The sequence below is a fragment of the Cupressus sempervirens genome, chromosome 4, assembly GCF_028749045.1.
Source record: "Cupressus sempervirens isolate cs-2001-9-10 chromosome 4, ASM2874904v1, whole genome shotgun sequence".
NCBI lineage: Eukaryota > Viridiplantae > Streptophyta > Pinopsida > Cupressales > Cupressaceae > Cupressus > Cupressus sempervirens.
The window spans coordinates 635,042,847-635,068,648 of NC_143121.1; the positions used below are offsets into that span (position 1 = coordinate 635,042,847).

Below are 25,802 nucleotides of genomic sequence, written 5' to 3' on the forward strand. Positions count from 1 at the left end.
GAGCGATAGCGATGGTCACCGAAAAGTTCAGATTGCTATACCAATGGTTAACAAAGCATTGGATGGGATTGCAGCTTAGGAATACGAGATAGTAGAGTGTAATAACCCCAATAGGTTATAACTCCTTCAAAAACCAAAAATCTTTATACTTCAGTTGTTTGGCATTTCGTCAAACACTTTGCAAGAAAGCTCTGATACCACTGTAATGGTCCTGCTCAAATCCGACCTTAAAATGTTGATTGAAGGCTCGAAGAATTTTGTCAAACACTTTGCATACAAGGGGTCATATGACTGATATAACTTTTCAAATTGCTGCAATGACTCTTGTTTCGATTTGCATCAAAGAGAATGCTTACAAAAACTCTAGATTGTCTAAACAATGACCTAACATGAATGTGCAACTAATTTTGACAATATTCAATACAAATATGAGACTTAACTATTTGCAATATGCAGCTACAGCAACTAGTAATTAAGACAAATACTTTGGATGCAACCTAAGATGGCATTAATGCACTTACAACCAAGTGGCATTAATATAAACACTTAGTATGCAAAATTATAACATTATTTATGCCAAAAAGAGAACTTACAGCCAATTGACATTTTGTCAAACAATTGGAATGCAAACTAATAAGCTGATCATCAACTCTAGGGTTGCAATATAGATAATCTAAAAATTACAACACTCTTTCAATTGCAAAATCCTAGCCTTCCTTTGATACCAATAATGCCAAATGGCAAACAAAGACAAGTACAAGGTGAAATAATGAAGTGCTGAAGCTATATTTTGTACTCAGCTGAAAACCTATATTTCTCAGAAAATATGCCAAATGAGAAGTGAAGAACCTAATTGTGGACGGCTGTAATATTTTCTTTCAATGCTGCCCCTTCTGCTTGCTTTTTTTTTCCGATCTTCTTTTTCCACTTGCTTTTTCCAGATTTGCTTTTTTCGTTTTGCTTTTTCGAACTGCCTTTTCGGATTGCTTTTTTTCGGAGCTGCTTTTTCAGACTGCCTTTTTTTTCGGTTTTGCTTTTTCGGCCTGCTTTTTTCGGACTACTTTTTTTTTCGATTTTGCTTTTTCGGCCTGCTTTTTTTGGACTGCTTTTTCAGCCTGCAGACCTGCTAGAAATGACCTCCAATAATTTCGGCCCTGCTAAAATTGCCTCCTGAAATGCTGAAATGCTGAAAATGGCCTTAGGCCCAATGATGCCCTAGCTGAAGTGACTAAAGTATCACTTCCAATTGTGCAACCCTTCAGAAGATATTTCACTTCGTCAGTTATGCTAATCCAAGGGAGTTTTCGTTCCCAAAGATCAACTGACTATCTGAAACCACTTGGCTCCACAATAGACAATGTGACTGAATCACAATTTGATGTCAAGAGAGAAATAAACAATTGGATGATTAGAATGAAGCCCGGGGTGCCTATTTATTCTTTTTCTCCACTTTCTCCAAAAACTTCTAAAACATTATTTTATTTTATCTATTAGTGACTTTATAAAAAATATTCTATAATTCAAGTCACTTTATTAAATTAATTAAATATATAGTTACCTTTTAATATTTATTTATTTGATAACTTTATAAATAATTAACTTAATATCACTTATTTATTTAATTAAAATAATTAATTAGTCATCCTCATAAAATATTCATTATTTTGGACAACTTAATTAATTAAATTAATTAAATCAAATTGCCTCCAAAATGGGGACATGACATAGAGCATAACTTGGGAAGAAATACGGATGACATGGAATGTGAGGAGATCTAGGAGGGCATAGTTTCAATCAGAGAAAAGTTGAGGAAGGCAAACAAAAGGATTGTAAGGTTGGAGGCTGAGAACAAGTATTGGAGAGATTGCCATCCTATCCAACAGTTGCACTAAGCAGCCCTTCCTCAAGACAGCAGGAGCAACACAAAAGAGATCGGCTCAACTGCGTGAAGTCAAGGATTGGATCCATGATACAATCCAAGACAGGCGAAACTTCTTGCCTTCCTTTGTCTCGACATTCAGGTCATTAGAGGCTATTAGAGATAAATTCAGAACATTTGAAGGTGAATGGAAGGATTTCCTTCCAGTCAAGGATTTAGCCATTCCCAAGCTACATGCATTCATTGAGTTACAGGAGAAATATTTGGAGAGAGCCAAGTTGGTGGATGAAGGAGGATTGAGTACTATGGAGTCTTGGTTTGTTGTCTTGACTATCAGATTGAGAATACTTGAAGAGGTACAGAACGAGATTGCACGGCACAAGCCAGGCGTTGACACTTCTATTTCAACCATGATGCGCAATGTTGGGGCTGCACTTGATTTTGAAGATATCAAAGAGGAGAGCGTCAATGAGACAAACTTGGGATCAAAGTTAAATGAGTTAGGGAAGGTTGCTATCACGAAGAAATATTTGGGCACCCTTGCCTCCCTCAATGCCTTTATCGGATATGCAAAAGAGTATGAGAAGGATCATGAGAAGACACTACAAGCAACAAGCAGCATGATGAATTCAGCTAAGCTCAAGATGAAACACACACCTTGTCCTCCCATGAAGGAAGTTAACGACAAGCTAGCCAAGTTCATTACTTTGGCTAAAAAGATGAAAGAAAAGGGTAGAACTATATTAAAAGATCATTTGATGTAAGCCCAAGTGGCAATTTCTCTTTCTTCTTGGATAGGACAAGTGTCTAATTCTAATTGGCTACCATTTTGGTGCCTTCTCATTGGTTGCCACTTTTCCTTTTTTCATTGGTCCATTGATGAGGTGGCACTTTCTCATTGGCCAATGGGGTGGCAACCCTAATTAGGGTTTCTAGGATCCAATCTGGATCGTTGGTTTTGCCTCTTTATGTCTAATGTCAATTGTAAATTTTGGCCTCTATATAAGGCCATTTGCTCTTATTTGTAAAGGGTCGGAGAAAATTGTTGCTAAGATAATTTCAAAATCGCTTTTCTTTCTCATTGTTGTGACTTGCATGGTGATTAAGAACTTTTGGTATTGTTGCATGGTTTCTACTTCCAATAGTTAGAATAAATTTTTCCTTAAAGTTGTTAAAATCGATTTCATTTCAAGTTATTAAGTAGAGAGAAAAGTAGATGGATAGCTGCATGGTAGTATTGGTGGATGTTTGATAGGGATCTATAACTAGGCCACTAACATCCTAACGGCTTGTTGGGAAGCCTTGTGTGGTAAACTAGTTCTTTTCCTTTGAATCATTGCATCTATGGAGGTGGAGCCGCCGGTTAGCTTTCATTAGATTCGACCCCCGTTCATTTGCTAATCTTTCCATTCATAGGAGTAGGAGTAGAATAGCAAGTAATATAGTATTTGGAGTTTCGAAGAAGAAGGTTAGGAAGGCATAAACTCATCAGAACATTCACCCTTCATCACCATCACCATCTCCATCAACCTCATCTGGAACTCATATAGAACCATCGTCACCATCATCCCACCAAAAGTCCAAGTTGTCCTCAAACAAATAGTGTAAGGCCACCTACATGATTACCAATACCAGCAAATCACATCGATATACTGAGTTAGTATCCACAGGTGTAAGGAACATTGGAGTTTTGCTTATGTCCACATGAGTATTAACTTTTCAAGAGAGGAATTAAGGATTTGATATTCTATATCAAGTGTTCGATTGCTATATGTTATGTAGTGGTACAAAACTGACATCAACAAGTAAATGCTCTTGATTTTATAAAACTTTCATCATCTAAAAATTTCTTAAATGCCTGTTCCACCACAGGATCAATTTCTTTACCTTGATAATCTCCTACAGTTAGGGCTAAAGTTGGCACAGGGGGCTCTTCAGGCACTCTTATATTTGTTGTAGTTATGACAATGTCCCTCTCTCCTCCCATCTGCTTTAGTTGCTCCATTAAGGAGTCTTCATTATCTATACGGATTGGGGTTTATGAGGGAGAATATTCTTCAACCCTAGAAGAACCCTGTTCTAATTTTTTCTTTTTGGCAATAGGTGAAGTAGGTGGGCTTTCATACAAATGTCTTTTATAAAGAGGTGCAAGTTGTACACTCTTTGCAACAACATACCCAACCCTTTTTTGTAATGTATATTGGCCTAGTGATATGATTACTCTATTAGCCAACCTAGTTTCTACTTCAGCTGCCTTGTCTGGATAAATTTGGGTTAGGATTGCTTTCTTTTCATTCAAGGTTTGCATAAAACCAACAAAATTATTCATAAGCAAATCCATTTTGGCACCCCAATATTTTTTTATCAGCAAGGGGATTATATTTTGGCTCAAAAACATTGACAAATTCAAGCACCTTATTGTATACTTTCCAATTTCTTTCCTAACCTCTTGTTCTTGCAAGGAAAACCAATTTTTGATTACATCTTCTGAGAAGTAAACAATATGTTCATGAGATATGATTCTTGTTCTCTCTTTGAACAAATCATAAAAACCGTCAGGATCTATGAATCTAGAATGGGATTGAGCCATCTGATATCTATCTAGGAATTTCTCCAAATGCCTCCAGCACATTTTGACCAAAACAAAATTATGAACAATTGTAATCTAAGGAAAAAAGGTACCTTTAGATTTGCCAATCAGCTCCTTCTCGTCTAATACTCCTATCTGCCATAAGAGCTCTACAATCCCCACTTTTAAAAGCACTTGATATGGCAATACATGTGGTTTTCCAAGGAAACCATATACTCTGAACACAGTAGACAATGCATATGGGATAATATCTCCCCAATTATGGCTCACCTTCAGTCCTTTAGCATGATCCTTTGGTCTAATTAATTCCAACAGGGACTAGGGTATTCTAGGGTTGTCTCCAGTTAATAAAATTCTAAGCTTGGAGGCAAAATACCTATCAAATCTTATGAAACTAGCATCAGTGACCTCCCATGTCATGTCTACACTCCACAACTGGACAGGAAGCTTTTCTCCATCTTTCTCTAACTCTAGTTTCATTTATTTGGAGAAAAAGGTGACACCCTTGTACAAACATATGTACATCAACATGGAATACCAGCAAAAAGGTTTTTCAACTTTGCCCTTGCTTATGCCTATTAGTCCATTATGAATTTATTTTGCTAAGTATGTGGCAAAATCAAATATTGAACTCACGCCATACTGCAATATCTGAGCAATGATAAACACAATAGATCCTTGGATATGCTCCTGCTCATCCATCCCAAATATCTTGCAAATGGAAAAATAGAGTGTCTGAGCCCTAGGATTAAAATATTTCTTCAACAACGGCTCTGAGGTATTTGCAATTACCAACAGCTATTGACCTATCTTAATAAAATGCTCTTGCAATGGCCCTCTTCTTAAGTATCCTTTGTGCTTCACACCTTGCTTGCAGGTCCTCCATATCAATTTTCTCATGCACTGCGTGATTAGGGTTTAATTTGAAAACTTCCTAACTTAACTCTAGCAAAACCCTAAAAAGATTATCCACAGCATGATTTTTGACTATCCTTGATATGGAGTCGCATTTCTTCGCCATCATTGCAAGTAGATCATCATCAAAGAAAACTCCTAGGACAATTAACCTACCAATGTCAAATTCCCATACATTGTTTAATGGAGTATCAAGTTTTCTTTCTGCAAACCACTTAGGCCCCGTTTGGTAGCAAGAATAGGAGCGGAATAGGAAAAGTTGTATACTAGAATTCGCCAATTTAACGTTTGTGTGCGAAAAATAAAAGTGGAATAAGCATCCTGCTCTCCTCATTTTACCTTAAAATGGGCATAGCGGAGTTCTCAAAAAAAGGTTGGAATAAGAATAGTCTATTCTTATTCCACTTTTTATAAAGCAAATTTTATATCCTGTCGGGTCCGTGAGTTTTTGCCCATTTCATGTTGCCACTTGATTTTTCCATCTTCATTTTGTCGCTCGATCCTGTTCACGCATTTGAGAGAGCCATCGTTGCAAGATTTTCCCTTCTGAGCACATCAAGCATTTGAGAGCACCAGAAGCAATTATGAAGTGAAGCGCTTTCAGTTTGATATGAAGTGAAGCCCTTTCAATTTCTTGGATTTTATATTTTTTTGCATCTAATCGATTTGGGTTTTGTATTTTTTGACAAGGTTTTTCTTGTGTTGCAATCACCAAACACACTGCATATTAGCGAGCAAAGGGAGGGTTTCCAAGCACTAGGTATGGCATCTTCTATGCATTCTGGCTCCAGATTTGTTTTGTTATTATAAGGTAGGCTATGGAGCTACCAGTTAGTGCACCAGATGACTTTTCATTCTCTTTGTTTGTGAGTGCTTATCTTGACTTACTAGGCTGTTCAATAAGACCAAAGCTACAAACCCATTTGATATCTGCGTACGGGTATTTCAAGCTTGGGAGCAGTGAGGGCAGCCTCCTGAACAGCAAGCTTCGCCTCCTCATTCTTGTCATAGAAGGGCTCTGCTATTTCTCTTCTTAGCATTCTTTACCGTATAACAAGAAGCCTGAGGGATGCTGATGTTAGCACGAACTATAGATAACCAGGCTCGCAGGAGTGGAAGCGGACCATCCTTAATAAAACCTAGCCTTCCTCTAGCCATATGGATCTTCATTTTCTGAAAATGGGGCCTTGTTTTTATAATAACCATTGTGCATAAAAATAAGATCGTGGCTTCTCATGCTTGCCATTTGTCTCAATGGCAATTAGAACGATTTACTATTAATATCTAATTCTATAAGGTCGTGTGCCATCAACTTTGCCCAAGTCTAGTAAGAAGCTTATGAAACTATTAAAATGCCAATCTTCTTGTTGGGTAATGTGGTGGACTAAGGATTTGCAAAGTTATCTACATTTGGAAGTTCATCTGTAGATGGATTTGCAGCGTTATCTACATTTGGAAGTTCGTCTGTAGATGGATTTGCAGAGTTATTTACATTTGGAAGTTCGTTCATAGATGGATTTGCAGAGTTATCTCCATTTGGAAGTTTGTTCGTATAAGTCTTCTTAGTTGAAGCCCTCTTTTTAACTAAGCTTACTTGCACAGGCCGGCCCTCCAAATCCTACAAAATGCATAGATTAGGCAACAAAAAATTAAACAATTCCCAGTAATGTTTTTGTTCTTTGTCATGGTATTACTCAAATTGTTTTCCTTTTGAAGAACTAAGAAAGAACTCGAATTTTGCACTTGTATTATCTTTTTGGCTTTACTTTTCCCTTCAAAGAAGCAATGGCAAGAATTGCATCCTCCTTGGAAGAAAATGAAACAAAACCATATCCCTGTGACTTTCCACTCCGTGGTTCATATATAACTTTTGCACCCAACACATTTGTACAAGACTCGAAAAATTTCAAAAGACTTTGAGAGTTCACCGACCATGCAAGGTTACCCACATATACTCTATGGAGACTATCTACATAGCTCCTCTCTTTTGGATCCATCGCACGTCTATTGGGAAATATCCTTGTTGATTGAATCTTTTGAAAGTTCACTCTAAAACTCTAGCGCATTACAACAACTGTTTATTGAGCTCCTTTGATTCATCATAGTGGGACTCTTTAGCAGTTGGGTTCTGCTGCATTATTTTTTCTGCAATGTTTTCCAACGTTTGCGTCAACAATCATATTGGTGGCCAGCTCTTACCTTCATCGCATCTTGTAATCGTTTCTGACACCTGTAATTTGTGATGATATTTATTTACTGTTCTATTCTCCCGCGGCTGTATGTGATGTGATCATTTAAAAACCATTCTCTTTTGAAGGCCGGTGCATCACACTCTGGTTCTTGGATTTAGAAGGATTCAGAAAAAATAATAGAACATGCACCCATTTCCTGCATGAACAAAATAATTTAGGTCAAAAACACCAGATCAGCTTATCCAGTATCATTCAACAAGTAATATCGAATGCCACAGCCTTTGAACTTTGAATCATATAGAATCTAATATAGTTTATTGAACATAGAGCTTTAGGCAAGAGCCTACAGTACAATGGTAAATTATGAGTCTTTCATCTGGAAGTTTTGATTCTATCGGAAAATACATAACAATAATTAATCTGAACAAATAATAATAAATAGTTCAGACTTCGACCTATTACCTATAAAAAAAAGAAAAAAAATAGATGGAGCTTTGAGCTTTGAATATTTTGATGGGTTCCCTGTATTTTATTTGAATGAATTGGGATTCATTTTGCATATATGCTATTCAGTTTGATGATCAGTACAAACATTGACCTGTTTTTATGGGGTTGATTTATAGTCTGAACAACTGAAAGTTGTGGTCCTTTCTATATAGGTTCAAGGTTGAACTCTTGCTGCCAGGCTTGTCTGGTGGGTGTAGCTTGCAGGCTGCTGCACTCATTCCTAGGGATCTTGTCTTCGGCCAAGATAAGGTCTGGTGGATCACTATGATGGGACGCTGGAATACCACTAGCAGGTCAGAACAAAGGAAAACATTGGCCTCCTTTTAATAGGGGTTTAACTAGATTAGAATATACTTGGATCAGTCTATGAGAAATAAGTAGCTTAAACAATTAACTAAAAGTATCAGTATGATTCGCTTGACGATTGTCTCTAATTATTTGTCCTGCTAAAAATGTACAGGGGGTCTAAATTCTGAAACTTTTAGATTCCTAAGTTCCTTTTAAGTGAACGATTATTTGCATAATAAAAAGATCTCTAAAAGGGTTATTAATACAATGGTGAAAGGATAACTTCAAAGGGTACTCTATTGCTAGCAATAGCCCTAAAATTGCAATAATACATCAATCAAGAGTGTAAGATAATGTATTGTAATCATTCTGTGGTCAGACAAATATGCAAGCACATTGTTTCGTTAGAACTTCGTATTGATTTCTAGTTCGTTTCTTACGTCCAACTTCATCCAACTGATGATTTCTAGCACATTGCTATTGCCACCATGTTTGTCATTTCTCATTTCTGGTGACATAGATTCTGTGGTGTGAATTCCACTAAAAATGAGATTCATACAGATTGTTAGATTCCACAAGTAGAATGACAACTCTGAGATTTTATTTCTCTTTTGTGCTGGGAGAGTAGTTTAAAATTCAAATCCATTTGATCTGGTCTCACACTCAAGCCATATGAATTCACTGGGCCTCTAGCTTTGTTGCTACAATTCAAAAGTTTATTGTTCTGTTTGAAAAATTGAATTTAATGATAATAGATTTCTACAATCTATAATTTTATATTTATGTTTCTGGATGAGATTGTGCGTATTTTTTAATCATCAATGTTTCAGACCATACTCAATGATCTAACATCTTTAACTATTAACATTTTGGATCATACTCAATGATCCATCATCCTGATGATGGATCATTGAGTATGATCCGAAAAGTTGATTAAAAAACACCCACAATCTCAACCAAAAACATAAATATAAGTCAAAATTAACTAAAAACCTGTTTTACTGCTAAGGAAGACATACACATATGTTATAAAAACCCTAGTTTTGATGACCAAACAGCAAGAAAATTTTCATCCTTCATCAAACAGCAAAAGAGACAATATATTGTCATTTCCCATTTATCACATAAATGTTCAGCACCATTTTTCAAATCAGAGGTTTTCTATTCTCTCCATTCAGAAAATCTCAAGCAGGCTTCAGTGGCACCAGCAAATACTGGCACAAAAACTGATATTAAAGAGCTTGCTGGTATACCTTGCTTGAGTTTTGGATTAGTGTGGAACATATTACATGGCAATTGCAGCTATAGATAATTCGACGAAGAAAGTTCTCAGTTAATTTGAATGTATCTCATTAGTTCGTTAAGCTGATCATTGTCATTTGTGTGCTTCGATTTTGGGCTGATATACCTTAGTGTTCAAGAAAAATTCTTCTTTCTATTGCAATTAATGAACAATTTAAGAATGAATAAATCAGAACCAGCCTTAATCTTATTAAAAAAATGGAATCTTTGAGGCCACAAAGTTTAACAAAATTCTGAAGACAAAGCCTGAAAACTAAGTCCGAGGAGTTAGTCTGCAGACTAACTATGTAAACATGTATAACCAGCTTTCAAGACTATTCTAGCATGCCCTTGAACATCTAAAATTATGTCTTAAAATGACAAAAATAAGACTTAATCAACAGAGTAAGAACTCTGATTTTCTGAGGACTACACGTGGTTAGTCTGAAGAAATCCTTGAATCATGATCCAAGGTTTCAATACAGATTAGGGATCAAATTGAAAATCACACAGGACAACAAACTTTCAACAAAAATAAGACCTCATTACCAAAGAAATAGCTACGATATTTTAAGGATAACCCATGGTAAGTCTGAAGACATCCTTAAATCAGTCCTAATACTACATCAAATTCATTTCAAATCATGATCCAAGGTCTCAATATGGATTAGGGATCAAATTACAAATCGAGCATGATAGCAAACTACCTTTCATGAGTTTGATAACATTTTACTTCTGAGGACGAGTCTGAAACTCATCTCTTTCCGGATGATTTTGACCCTTAAGATTGGTGCCTTTGGTGCAAGAAACGCCCCCTAACACTCAGAAATAACCCTTATAATGATTGGACAGGTTGGTGAGTTGCATTAATTTTCCTAAAATGCGTCCCTATTTTGGTGTTTTCAGGCTTAATTCTGAAGATAAAAGTGTTTCAGGCCCCTTTTGACCTTGGAATGAGCATCAAAACACTTCAAAAGGTCTGCATTGAAGATGTATTAGTCTTGAGGGCAAGAAATAAACTTAGAAATTGTTGTAAAACATCGAATCTTATGGAGGAATTTTTCTGACTTATTCTGAAAACTTACATCTTCAGCCCCTTTAATGTGTGGAGTCAGTCCTAAAATTTAGATTTTGACCTTGCAATTGATCCCCAATCATGTTGGGGATGGTTTAAAAGCTTGAGAATTTTCTATGATCTTCCAAAAGCAATCACCCCATGTAGAGAAATTCTCATACTTCAGTCTGAAGGCTCGCACTTTCAGCCACCTGATGTAATTAAAATGTTCTTGAAACTCATGTTTTTCTTTGCCAACATCCCTACAGTCAAGTTTGACCTTGTTTGGTAAATGAGAAAAGCCAAGGGTTTTGCAAAACAAATCGGTCCTCATGGAAAAAGTTTCAGATTAAAATCTGAATGTACTTTTGTCACCCGATGAATTTCTTCCTTGGAGGCTAAGAAAAGTCTCTGATTTTCCATCAGCAATCAGATCTCTTGATTCCATGCCACTGGGCCTTCATACTGTTCTACATTTCAGATCTTACATAAGAATCTTTGCCATGCTATTATAATATTATAATATTATAAGAATCTTTGCTTTATTAAATGGCAAACTCAGTATTGCCCCATTGATTTAACAAACAACAACTAGACCTGGCAATGTGTTGTGAATCAGAATGATGTAAAATGTGGGTTTTCCAAAAAGCCTATAGGTTTGTCCTTATAAATGCTTGGTTTCTCATTTTTTGTCTTTTGTTGATTTTTGTAACTTGAGTGTAGGGAGGACATTCCAGCCTTAATTGGGCAAAGATAGCATAGCACTAAATATGTTATAAAAAAACTAGAGTGCAGTGATCATATAGTATTGCCAATTGCTTATAGAAAAATTAAGTACATTATTTGTCTATAAATAATTTTAGGTTGTGGCTAATGTAATGCTAGTATGATGGTTAGACTACTATGACCAAGATGCTTGTTGATGACTTGTTGATTTGATTTTTGTATTATAATAATGCTGATTGTATTCCTTTTTCTTCCTTATGTTTGATGCTTATAACATTATGTGGTTGATTATAGGATTACTATATGTGTGCACATTGTTACCTGATGTGATTGCTTAAAAACAATGGACTTCGATTATAAAAGAATAATTGTACATATTAGCGAGACATACTATATTACTCTACCTCTGTGATAATATGCATGTTTCATTACATAGCCTATAGATAGTATATACTATTGGCATTTCATTACTGTCATTTGTTTCAGATTTCATGTTAGCAAACTGATTTTTGTTTTAGATTTTGCTTTCCTCATCTTTGGTACTGATTTTTATCTAGGTCATTGATGGATCTTGCTACTGATCCAAGGATTCATGGTCTCATTGGTAGGAGGACTAGAATCATGCTTGCGCTTGTAGCTGCTCTTGTCACCCTTGCAATATCCATTGCAACATCTGCACAAGAAGCAAGAAGAGAGAGGCGTAAGCGTAGAAGAGATGAAATCCCATTTTATAAGAGTATTATTCATTCAAATGAGATTGATTGCCATGACCAGCTTCGTATGACTAGATCAACCTTCTTTCGTCTATCCACTATTCTTAGGCAGAAAGGAATTATTGGAGATTCTTGCAACATCAATTTAGAAGAACAACTAGTGATGTTCCTCCACACACTTGGGCACAATTTGAGGAATCATAAGATTGCTCATAATTTTGGTCACTCGAGAGAGACAATTAGTAGATACTTCCATAAGGTCTTGAGGGCTATCTTAGCGCTCCATGCTGACTATATGTTGCCCGCTGAGCCAAACACTCCTCAAATTCTTGGGAAGGATCGTTTTGATCCCTACTTCAAGGTACATCTCCAATTGCCATATATTTGTATGTTGATTATTACTCATAATAATATGTTTTTAATGCAATTTCATGATTTATAGTATTGTATTGGAGCAATAGATGGGACCCATATACCGATTACTATTGATGTTGACAACCAAGCTAAATATCGTGATAGAAAAGGCAACCTATCACAAAATGTTATGGGTGTGTGTTCCTTTGATTATAAGTTTCAATATGTTCTTGCTGGTTGGGAAGGGTCTGCAGCAGATAGTCATGTTCTTGCTTCTGCTTTGTCCAGATCAAATCCACTAGTAGTTCCCCCCCGTATGTGCAATCAACTTTTTAATGTTTAATTCCTTTGATTTTATGAGAGACGTGTCAAGGTTATATCAATATACTTTTCATAAATTTGTGTAGGTAAATTTTATTTGGTTGATGCGGGATATCCAAATGTACCTGAATTTCTTGCCCCTTATCGGTGTACACGCTACCATCTAAAGGAGTTTTGCAGAGTAAATCCGATTAACTCTCCACGAGAGCTATTTAATCACCGACACTCCTCACTTCAAAATGCAATAGAGCGTACATTTGGCATTCTAAAGCAATGTTTTCCTATCTTGAAGCATGCAACATTGTATCAAATAATGACACAGACTAAGATTGTCTTAGCATGTTGCATCTTGCACAACTTCATTATGATAGAGGATGGCATCCCTTGTGAAGTTGAAATTGAAGAGGATGAGCGCAATGGGATAAATGTACACATACTTGAGACATATGGGATGACTCAGCCAGATAGAGATGATTGGGGAAACTTTCGAGATGAAATAGCTCGGAGGATGTGGGAAGACTATAGGTTGCGGGCTTAGTTGTAGTTGGAACATTACATTTTGTTGTAGAATATATATTGGCAGATATTTTTGATATATGTATTGACAGTTGTGTGTTATTTCAAATGAATGAATTATATGTGACATTTTCATCATCATTATAATGTGGCTGTAAGTATATTGACTAGTGTGAGTTTGTATGATATTTGTTTCTTTGAATTGTAATTCAATGCACACCTATGAAAATATGACCTAAAAAGGTACCCACAGATATGTAATCATGCTAGCACATTATGTACTACAAATGGCTTAGAAGGGGCTTTTTCTTACCACATGTTGCTTTCATGATGCCACTGTGTGCTTAATTTTTCTCTACCAGCATCTCTGCTAGCCAAGCATCCAGGCCATATGAGAGTTCACATAGGAGTTTACACAAATTTATCTTGTTGGGCAGATGTACACCATCCATTGTGCTTAATTATTTTTTCTGGCCTTCATTTCCAGCCACAAAATGGACTTTTTGGAAAACAGTTTTAATTTCATTTTCATGTAGGTCTGATTCAGATATCTCTATTGTTCACTCGTCTTCCCCAATGAACCATGACCTCTATGCTGTCACATTTTCTTTATTAAAAAAACATCATGCATATGCACACATAAATGATCATATTTAAGATCTTTGTGAATTATAAGGAGGTGATCAAGTTGTCTATGTTGAGGATTACAAGTCTTCCCTGATAGTATTAGTTCATTGCTTTTTATAATTTGAACATATTCCTCTGATTTGATAGATCTAACACTTTTGTTTTACAAATGCTTGGTTCCATTTACAATTCAATTTAGGTGTTAAGTTTCTTTTGTCTTTTGACCAATTTCCCAAATATCAGCTGTAGAATTGAAGCTGTTTAACAATTACACACTATGGTTTTTGGTTATTTTTCTTTTGCTGGTAACAGATATAAATTCGCTTCAGTTTTCAACTGCAACTACTGCATCCTTGCCCTCAAGATGTTGGGTTTTTTGTCTCATTGTGGTCATTATTAGTTTGATAGCTTTATACATACATGCTTATAGTTTGGCTTCTCAGCCATGTTTATGTACTATTGTTTTTGCAAGACACCTTTGTCAGTAATTCCTGTCATGCCCCACATAGAGATTGACGTAAGATTGCTGCAACACTTGGTTAAGGAAATCTTGTACAAGCCATCATTTGTTATTTGGCAACCCCAACATGCTCTTGAACTGGAAAACTGAAAACTTTGAGTGAGAAGTAGCTACGGAAGTTCTTAATTGATAATAGAGAAAGCAGAGGTTGGGGTACAACATTCACCTCAGTCTCCATTGTTTGATCACTTAGTTTGGGGTTGGGGTACAACATGTTGTTTTCTTTCCCTTTCATTGTTAACATTCATGTTTCATCCCTGCTTCAACTCACACTATAACACTACTCTAGTCAACTATGTCAAGAAGCTGAGCTATTTGTGCTGCTGATGTTGTTTTATATACTAACAAGTTATTGAATTTAAGGGTGCTGATGTTTGTGCTGTTGATGTTGTTTTATGTTCTCTCTTAAAACTTGATTCCTTGAGCTTCTCTAACTCTATAAGATGTGTATTTTTGTAGAGGGGTTAAGCTTAATTTTAACGTGCATTTGAATTGAAGACTAGAGCTTATAGGTTATGAGTTTTCACTGCTGAATATTGATTTTGTTAAACTTACTTGTAGGTTATCCACATTTGATGCAATCTATGTTGAATTTTTGGGATACATAATGTGGCTGTATGCATATTGATTGATGTGGGTTTGTGTTATGTTTATTTATTTGACGATCTTCATTTTTCAATACACATTATTAAGGTCTAATATTATATGGTCGTATATTTTTTACCCATTTTTGTTATGTTCCTTAGCATGGCTCAAGAAACACAAGTCAGCAATGCACCTTCTACGAATAGGGTGCTATGGACTAGGGATATGGAGCACAAATTCCTTGAGTTGCTTCAAGAGCAAGTACAGCTAGGTCGAAAAGGTGAAGGTGGTTTCAAAAAGGAAGCTTGGACTACCATTGAAAGGTGGTTCAATGATGAGCTGAAGCAAAATCAACGTAAGGATAATTCAAAGAATAAATTGAAAACATGGAAAGCCGGATTTAGATTAATGAAAGATTTAAGAAATACAAGTGGCTTTGCATGGAATGAAGGTACACAGTGTGTGGATGCTGAAGATAGCATTTGGAATGAGTTGTTGAAGGTAAAATGGTATTTAATATTCATTTTGTTTACATATAACTTTATATTTGTAAATTTATAGGCAGCCATTCCAATACTATGATGAGTTAGCTGTCATTGTGGGAAATGACATGGCAGAAGGTAATGTAGCTTCCACGGCTCAGGAGACGGAGGAAGGGAACATTATGGATGAGGCCATCGATCTTGATGATGTTGGGGATTTCAGTATGTTAGCCGACTGGACGGTCCGGCGGTGTTTCTGTAGCCGACGGTCTGGTGGTAAATAGTTTGTAACGGATAAAATAATTGTGGCCGACGGACTCCTTCGGGAAGGTTCGGCAGTAGTATTTATATCCCGTCCGGGATCATTGTAAATCATCATTCACTTACTATTGCGAATATTATGCTACTGTTCTGCTGTTACTTTCTATATGCGTTCATTTACTTTACCTGTACGGTAAACACTTGGCGCCGTTCAAGATTTATCATTCGTTGTCAAGTCCGTACTATCCAAGAGCAAACGGGCAGGCTGAAGCCACCAATAAAATTCTGGTATCCATCATCTACAAATCCTACGTGGTGGAAGGAGCCGATTGGGAAGAGAACTTACCTGCTGCTCTCTGGGCGTACCGCACGGCATACAAAGTAACGACCGGGTACACACCATTCCAGTTAATGTTTGGACAAGAAGCAGTGGTCCCCGCAAAATTCATGATTCCAAGTCTTCGAATAGCGTTGGAAAACAAACTAGATGATGACGGAAGTCTACAAGAGCGATTGACTAATTTGAATAAACTGGAGGAGAAACGGTTGTTGGCACAGTGGGCAACAGAAGTAGCACAGAACAGACGCAAACTCTGGCATGACAAGCATCTGAGACATAACAGATTCCAGACAGGACAATTAGTACTGAAGTATGATGGCCGTAACGAAATCAAGCTGGGCAAATTCAAAGTGCGATGGATTGGACCATATCAAATCCGAGAAATTGGTGACACGGGGACAATGAAATTAGCAACCTTGGACGGACAAGAGATAACTCAGCCAGTTAACGGATCTAAGTTGAAACCATATCATGTAAGGAAGTACTCGCCGGCGTTGAATTCTTCCGTGTCGTCAGTACAGCATTCCCTGGCGATGACGTCACTCAGAGGTACTGCTGTTGATTAATGTATCCCATTATGAAAAAAAAAATTAAAATTAAAATTAAATTTTTCCGCGGCCTGACAGCCCCGCGGACCCCGCGGACTACAAGTCCCGCGGGAAGGAAGGCCCGCGGACTAAGAGTCCCGCGGGCCCCGCGGACTAGAAGTCCCGCGGGAAGGAAGGCCCCGCGGACTTAAAGCCCCGCGGGTCCGCAGACGAAAGACTTCCACGGCAACAGCAAGATACAATTAACCCAGTTTCGCACATATTTGGTCAGATACCCCGAATTTGGTGCTCATTCAGCTACACCTAACAAATTCGGTGGAGATTAATTCAGTTTATGATAAAATCAGCCGCGATTTATCTTCTCTCAGACAGTTTTGGGTGGGCATATTGAAGAATTTGGTGAAGGTAGGCCGATAATAGATTTATTCAGATTCTATTTGTTTCCAGTTTGTGTACTGCTATGCAGAAGTGCGAGGTGTCTCAGAATTTGATCAGCATAAGGCCGTGGTTGGGAAATTTGGTTGAGATTAATTGTGATAACATCCGATTTTGTCAGTCCATGAGATTGAGTTGCGGTTTACAACTTAGCATAGGAGATCCGAGAAGACGGTGATGGTTTCCAGGAGTTATAGCATTGCCAGTAAGTAATAACTTCAAAGTTTCTGTGACGGATATTGAGGCCTCAGCCGCAGGAAAAACTTCAACGCCACGAATAGACAAGAAGATCGCCGCGGGAGAAAACTTCCACCTTCGCCGTCAGTCAGAGTATTTCCGCGGGAAATTTAAGAAGCCGGCAATAGGAAGAATAAATCATTTTTTTGGCATGGAGTCAGCGGGCAAGCGGAAGCCGTGGAAGAGTCAGTTGGCAAATATGGAGAAGACTTCAAGAGTTTTGGCATCGGGAATTCGAGTTGCAGGCCCCTCCGGTTCCAGCAGCAAGAAACAGAAGACCAAGGAAGAACTCACTTATCTCACCATCCAGTTTGAGAGTCTTAGTGGAAGCGAATGCCGGAAGTGGTGGCAGGAGACCCCGGAGGCAGACCAAATTAAACAGATTTTGATGCGGGCACAAGTACATTGGGCTATTCAGCTTCCCATCTTTTCCATTTGGATGTTTGAATCAGTATTGCGCACCATGATAGAAACATACAGTGTCCAGAGCAGAACAAGTACATTCTTGTACAAAAGGCAGCGGATGACAGTGTCCTTTAAACCGAGAGATTTCACCAGGGTCTTCGGCATTCCTGGCCCCAGCGGGAAGAAAGTGGAAATAAAGAATCATAAACTGTCGCAGGAACAGAAGGAGCATTGGATAGCCCTAGTATGCAGGGACCTTACACCTATGGAGAAGGAGGCAGTAGTTCAGGGGACAAAGTGCAGAGGGCTTCGCAGGGACTTTATTCGAGAGGGCCATTGGCGTTGTATCATGGACGTCATCAAGAGCAGGTTGACCGGTGCCACTCGAGCTTCAGATATCGCACTGCCACAGATTGTGTTTATGAATGGTATCATGCAGGGCGTGGTCTATGATTGGGCCTCAGTGCTTGCCGACAGAATGGAAGAATTCATGACGCTTCAGCACCGAACATTTTTTATGCCGCACCATGCCATCGGGTTGTTTTTAGAGGCAGCAGCTAATCAGATCCCTATGGATGGCTTTGACAGTCCTCCACGGGGCAAGCTAGCAGACGGGGAGCCTCCCATATTCTACTGGCGACACCTGGATACAGGAGGGTCAGCTGCTAGACACAGGAAAGTACTCCGCGAATTAGCCCTTTTCCGGAGAAACAGATAGCGGGAGGGAGGGCACTTCAATAAGTGACGGGGCTGAATCTGGGGAAGAAGAGGAGAGCACATCGGCTGAAGTTGACGGAGAGACAGCAGGAGGTGGGCCTACATTCTTTACCCCGCCTCAGCTGTCAACCTCAGCGCACTTGACTACCTCTTCTACGGTCATTCCGGCCTTTGGTCAGCGCCATGCCCCAGTTCTTATGACTCCTCCAGCGGAGGCAGATGTCCCACGGACAGTGGCTGAGGTGGTTCCGCACGCAGTACCGGATACCGTCCCACAGATAGTTGCCGAGCCACTGCCGACGGCTGTAGCAGAAGTAGTTTCAGTTGCACCAACGAATGTCACTGTCGCAGAGCCACCACTACCACAGTTTGAGCCGCAGGTTCGGTTGGAGGTCATTGATTGTGACGCAGTGGTCACCGTTTCATCATCTTTTTTAGCAGAGGCCGAGTCAGCCCAGCCAGTACAGAAGATGAATATGGAGCCTGCGCGGGTCGAACAACCGGAGGTGATGGATAGAGCTAGTGAGTTTCTGAGGCAGCAGTTCCGACTCACTCCGGCGAAGCGGGGTCCCTCCATTCAATCTCCTGGGCGTTTCGAAACATGGCCGGCGGAACCCCAGCCTCAGCCTCAGGAGGAGGGAATGCCACATGCCGTGGTTGCGCCAACAACACAGACGGCAGCACCGGATGTGGGCATGGCTCCCACTGGCGAGGGGGGACATAGTGATGTTGAATGGTCATTAGAGGCTTTCGCCAAGGAGGACTATGGGTCAGATGAAGACAGGTGTCGGGATTACCTCAGGACTATAAAATCTGCATTAAAAAAGGGCCACGATGTGGCAATTCAGGCCCTGACTCGGCGGAGGGAATGGCACTTGATCAGAGCATATATCCGTGGGATTTGTCCTCGGCGATTCAAGACTTGCTTTATAGATAGGGGCTGGCCGGCAACAGAGACAGAGGAGATGCTGACAGATTGGGCCACGGAGCCGGAATTGGGACCCGTTGACACTCCTATGATGAAACTAGCGCATGAGATTGTGGGACTGTACAAAGATGTTTACTACGGTCGTCAGCGTGCGGAGGCGAACAGAGTCGCAACAGAGCAGTCATTGGCAGCTGAAACTGAGGCTAGACAGAAACTAGCCATCGACTTGACCGCCCAGCAGGCAGCATGGGCCACAGAGCAGACAGCACTACTGGCAGATTTGGCAGCTGCGGTGCAGGAGACGGACTTGGCTAAGCAAAGTATGGAGGCAGCGGTTCGAGATAAGGATGCGGCTGAGTATGAGATGCAGTTAGCCAGGACGCAGGCCATGGACGCGGCACTTCTTCTAAAGGAGGCCGTCGAAGTGAACTCTCAGATCCAGACAGATCTCCGTATCAGGACAGAGCAGGTGTATGAGTTACGTCGCCAGCAACCCACTTCTGGGACGCCCCCTTCTCTCTAGTTCTTTCTTTAGTATGTAAGTTGTCTCCTAATTTTGTCAGTCGTCAGGAGAGGACTTTTCTTTTTGGGGGGGATGGTGTTAGCCGATCGGACGGTCCGGCGGTGTTTCTGTAGCCGACGGTCCGGCGATGTTCTGTAGCCGACGGTTCGGCGGTGTTTCTGTAGCCGACGGTCCGGCGGTAAATAGTTTGTAACGGATAAAATAATTGTGGCCGACGGACTCCTTCGGGAAGGTTCGGCAGTAGTATTTATATCCCGTCCGGGATCATTGTAAATCATCATTCACTTACTATTGCGAATATTATGCTACTGTTCTGCTGTTACTTTCTGTATGCGTTCATTTACTTTACCTGTACGATAAACACAGTATACCAGTTGATGTTGATAGTCATTTGGATGATGACTTTTCTCAATCCAACCAATCAAGTGCAAGTGGTAGTCAGAGAATATCACCATCTTCATCAAGGAAGAGAAAGAGAAAGAAGGCGAGCATGGCTGGTTCGATGGATACCATTTGTGAAGCCATGAATAGGATCCACGAGGGCATGTTAAAGCCGTACGTTGTCAAAGTGGATGAAGAGGATTCTGAATCTGTTGGAGAGAAAATATATGATGCCCTCAAAGGTATTCATGGGATTAGTGAAGATTCAATGATAAAGGCCTATGATGATTTTTTGGTTGAAACCAAAAGAACAAAAGGCTTCTTTAGAATGACAGAGGGGGAGAGAGTCAAATACATACAACTTAAGTATGGAGGACTCTAGATTTTTTGTTGAAACTATTTCGAATTATAGTGACCTTTATATTTGACTGCTTCATAGCATGCCTTATGCATGCCTTATTATGATATTTTCAGCTGCAAAACATATTTTTATCAGCTGAAAACATATTTTTATCAGCTTTTTTTTGACTTTATGACATGTGTATATCGAAAATTATTCATTGCCTTTACTTGTTTAAATATTTAAAGATGCTTGTACCTACTCTTCTTATATATTAACCCACACCATGGACTTAGTCATTTGCAGTAATCATAGAATTATTTGCAGATTTGATAGTTATTGGTACCAAATTCTTTACACATTAGTCCCCGACTTCTATTGAGCTACTTGGATAGGCATTTGATCAAACAGTTTGTGTGGTGTCTAGGCTGCTTCATATTATTATGTTGGGTAAAATGTAGAATATTGTGATATTCACTTGTGCTGTTTGACTCCTATCAGCATTACTAACTCTTGTGCTGTTTGACTGTAATATTCATTTGTGCTGTTTGACTCCGATCAGCATTACTAACTCTTGTGCTGTTTGACTGTATATTCACTTGTAACTCTTCTGCTGTTTGACTCCTATCAGCATTACTAACTCTTTTGCTGTTTAGTAATATCTACATCAACATTACTAACTCTTGTGATGTTTGGTTCCTGTGGATAATGTCTTAATTTGGACAATGTCATTTTTTTTTGGGTGTGCACAATGCTAGTATCTTCTGAAACCTATTGTTTGATTCTTTACTCCCATAAATAATGCAACAGTAGGAGATGCTATTCATACCATTTTTAGGATTTCATATCACTTGATATAATGATCCAATTGAGTTTCAAATCCAATTGAGTTTCAAACTGAAATAGATGCAATGATGTATTTTGTTGTGAACGACTCCTCGGCTATATAAATTGATATTTAAATAGGCTTTTAATAATGATTACAAAGATTTTGTATAGTGATTTAAAAGACTGTTATTACAGTATGTGTATTTTCATATAACTAATGTATTTTTTATGTTGCAGGGTTGATGGCTTTAATCAATGTGCCCACATGTCAATGTGGTGTTGGCCCTTGTTTGCTGAAAATCTCCAACACAAAAAAATCCTGGGCGTAAATTTTGGTCTTGCCCGAATAAGAAAAAGGTTGTTATAAATTTTCTTAGAAATTAGCGTAATGAATAAATAATTATTATACTAGGAACTAATGAAAATTTGCTATTATAGGGACACGATGGATATGGATTCTTTGAATGGGTTACTGATGCAAAAACAAGTACAGTGCATGATGATGGAGTAGAGTGCAAGTGTTGCAATAGTCAAAAGGTTGGAGTAGAGTGCAAGTGTTGCAATAGTCAGAAGGCTGAAATTTACTTTTTACAATGTCTTGTTTGTCTTTTAATTGTATTTATTTGTTGCGAACATATGTGAAAAAATGCATAGCTATAATTTGTATAAGGATTTTTAACGATTACAAAATGTCTAATATCAGACTTGATATTTATTATAAACTTTTGTTGGTTGTTTCCTATCTTTGTTTGGTGAATCACATTGTTGTATTTGGGCCTTCTATTGTAATATTTTTAGATTTGATGTACAAAGTTTCGAGACCTTTCAAAACCTGGTTTTACGTAATCGAAACTTTTGTTAAAATTATCTTTACAAATAAATCTTATCTTTAGCCTTCTAAATAAAACTAGGTTCAAATATCGTATATTTTACTTTTTTATATATATTTAAAACAAAAATGTTTGTGTTTGTTGAAAATGAGAGACAGGTGGCATCTCCCTTGATAAGGACGGGAATAGTCTTTGGACTTTCCTTCACACACGGTTTAAGGCCATCAGTCATTGATGATTCTTACCCAAAAATAAAATAATTTTAGTTTTGATATTATATTCAAATTTATAATTATATTTAACATAATTTTTTATATTCTTTATGCATACAATAGTATTTATAATTGAATTCTTCAAATGTAATTAAAATTTTATAAAATGTTATCAAATATTTATAATTAAAAATTGTAACTTTTGACTTCTTTAACAATAAACATATATATTAAAAAAACACGCTTATAATGGAAACAATTTTAGGCAATGTTGAATATAATTTTAAAATAACTAGATTTAAATCCAATGAAAAGATCCAAAAATGTGGGTATAACAAAGCAAATTGATTAAACTTGGTTGCTTTCAGTGTGGGCTAAGCAAGGAAATATATTTGTAGATAAGAGAGGTCTAAATATTTAAACTTTGTAAACTTTCAAGTTTAACTCGGTATAAGTGAAATATGTGATATACCTTTCTTATGGATAAAGTCAATTTATAATGAAGAGGGTAGTAAAAATTAATTTGACTTTTAAAAATTTAACAAAAAAATAGTTTTTATAAATTCATATTAAGATTTTTTTTAAAACTTATTCTAATTCCTATTTTTATTGATGCAACCAAACACAGAATAGTCATCTACCGATTCCTCTTCTAGGACAACCAAACACCTCCAAATGTTATTCCAGAATTTATTTTCAGAATGTGCGAATTCCGGAAGAGAGCTTAGTCTAGCATAGTTGAATTCTGCATTGACCAATTCTTGCAACCAAATGGGCACTTACGGAATAGCTCTAAATCCCCAACAAATGTCTCAACATCCCTCAACCAATTTGCTTTGTTGTAGAAACCCTCACTGACCAATAACCTAGGGTCTTTTGGTATCAACTATTTTCCTTTGGAGAATTCATTGGTAGATTGTGGCATTTGTTCTAAAAAATCATCACGTACAGCCCTTTGTTGGTAATCTACTTGCCCTTAGAAATCTCTTCGTGGAGGCATCCTATTTATATTATCTTAATATAACTGCAATTTCTCAATTAACCAAAATTTTTGGTACTTACCTAATTTTCCTGTTTGCTTCACTGAAAAATCTATTTGCAACAATTCGCGACTCTCAGGAAATGCACTTTGAGCTCTGAATATTTCAACTCTCTCAGAATTCTGTAAACTGGTATTCAGTAATGAGAACAGCCGCAAATTTTATGGCAATTGCCTCACACGAAGTTGCATTAATTAGAATTAGTGCTCTAACAATCACATTTCAGGCCGCGCCATGAAATTTGAAACCCATCTGTTGATCTACATCAAATCGAACAATCAAGCCTTAAAACTAAAAACATTGCATTACGTTTTTGGGAAACAGGACACGTGTCGAAACCTCGCTTCCCCACTTTCTTTAGAGTTCGATCAATTTCATAGTGCAAGGAAGCGCCAATTGTCAATCTTCTCAAGATCAACGACCATGAAAGATTCTCGATTTAGAGTGTTTCCAAAGACTAAACGGGACTCACAGGAACAAGGGTCACGACTGCACTTCCCCGCTTTGCTTTAAGTTCAATCAATTTCATAATGCGGGGATACGCCCATCGTTGATCTTCTTTAAATCGACGGTCGGGAACTAAACTCCAAAAAGGTTAAGCCTTTTCAAAATAACACTGTGCCATCTAACTCAAAATACAAACCCATGGTTAAAAGGAAAAACACGCTGAGATAAGAGATTTTCAGGAAAATATTAGAAGACAATGCGAAAACTATGGAAAAACGTTTTTTCAAGGTCATTTAGGGCTCGCAAAATATTTCCCGTGCATATTTTTGAAAATTTGAACAAATGCAACACTATTTCTGAAAACTAGGGTACAACAACATTAGGATAACATGAAATTAGAGGTTCTATCTAGGGCAAACACAAATTAAAACACATAACCCCTAATTTCAAAAAGGTCAGCTAGATTTTCACTGTAAATTGCAGAAATTTTTTGAAGGTGAAAAACCAGGCCAATAGGGTCCTCACTTTGAAGGGACAATACATTCAAGAGATGACATTGAAGGGTCAAGACGACAAAGGGTCTTTACTTTGTAACTGCAAGACAAGGAAGAGGCAAAGCAATTTTACATTTTCTTGCAGAAGGAATTTGTATAAAGACGTACAGATTTGATATTGTTCGTAGAGAAAACTGATATATGGGTATTTTAGGCAGATCGTATTGGTGATAATCATTACTTCAGTATGACCCTTGTGTTTGGGCATATTGCAATTCAGACTTCTGCTTATTCATAACTAAAGTACTATATTTGTGGCTGGGTTTCACCCTAAAGTTGGAGGCTTTTCCTAGGACAAATTGTCGTGCCTTACTGTTCATTATTTTGTTTTTGCGGATTAAGTTCATTTCTGGTCAAAACATTAACATGGTAACAGAGTGGGTTGGATAACAGCAAATAAGGATTATTCAAGCATGCTCAGGTATTTTATTGAATTTGACTAAATTATTGATGCGTTGGCATTAACAGGAAAGATGGATTTAAGAGGAGAGCTGGACGAAAACTTGGTTCTTCTATCAAGGCATGGATTCACAAAGGAATTCACTCTTGTGCTAAATCTGTAAGAATTAGAATCTGTTTCAGAGATAAAGTTTTTTGAAGTCTTAAGTATTTTGATTAGACTCGGAGGAAACGAGAAATACTTACTCTAGTTATAATATAAATCTTTGGTGTCAAAATGGGCTTCTACAAATTGTTATTTTTTTGCGAAGTTTTATTTAAAGAGCCAATTAAAATAATAGCTCTTGTGTGGTAATTGTGGGGCCCAATTTTCTATTTGGTCTAGTCATGGAGGCATCTCAGTTTAATATTGTGATTAAATTGTAGAAAGGGACAACCCAGATATACTTTGTACTTGGGGTGGCGTTAAAATACTTACAGGGAAATATTAGAAAAGACAAGCATATTCTATGTGACATTCATTAATATTGGGTGCTGCAGATTATTATTTCTAAAGCCTGCCTCCTATATGTGAACTCCTAATATGCATGAAAAAGTATTATATGCCCAATGAAATAATATTTGAATCATTGTTGTTTAGTTTTCAGAGACTATCACATTCATTCTGAAGACAGTATTAAGGAGGGCGCATATTTTTATATTGCTGCAAGACTCTACTTCTTCTGTGCGTGAACTATTTATCATTATAGTCATCAAGCCAAAATGTTCAATAAATACAATACTACTGCTGACTGGAGTGTTGCTTCACTACTTCTATCTTGGCTAGA

At 37.8% G+C, this 25,802-nt stretch overlaps 2 protein-coding genes and 1 pseudogene across 8 annotated transcripts in view; 2 read left to right on the plus strand and 1 right to left on the minus strand.

The window, feature by feature from the left end:
• The window catches only part of LOC149562842 (protein cornichon homolog 2-like), a 132,486-nt gene that overhangs the window by 98,138 nt on the left and 8,546 nt on the right, over positions 1-25,802 (minus strand). The window contains exon 2 of one of the 6 annotated variants that reach the window (XM_089826300.1): positions 7,584-7,772. The exons of the other annotated variants lie outside the window; for them this stretch is intronic. Within the exon in view, the coding sequence (XP_089682426.1) occupies positions 7,584-7,589 (6 nt within the window). The 5' untranslated portion in view covers positions 7,590-7,772. The remainder of the gene's footprint in view (positions 1-7,583; positions 7,773-25,802) is intronic. 6 annotated transcript variants of the gene reach the window in all.
• LOC149562843 (uncharacterized) lies at positions 6,045-15,563 on the plus strand. Of its 2 annotated transcripts, XM_089826295.1 has the most exons (3): positions 6,070-6,144; positions 11,990-12,506; positions 12,588-13,398. In XM_089826295.1, exons 2-3 carry the CDS (start codon positions 11,997-11,999, stop codon positions 12,840-12,842), a joined length of 765 nt encoding a protein of 254 aa, XP_089682421.1. In that variant the 5' UTR covers positions 6,070-6,144; positions 11,990-11,996; the 3' UTR covers positions 12,843-13,398. The 2 variants fall into 2 exon arrangements, 1 of the variants encoding a protein (XP_089682421.1); XR_016363997.1 differs by lacking the exons at positions 11,990-12,506; positions 12,588-13,398 and adding an exon at positions 15,230-15,563 and having other exon boundaries at positions 6,045-6,144.
• Positions 22,458-22,587, plus strand: LOC149562844 (U6atac minor spliceosomal RNA; annotated as a pseudogene).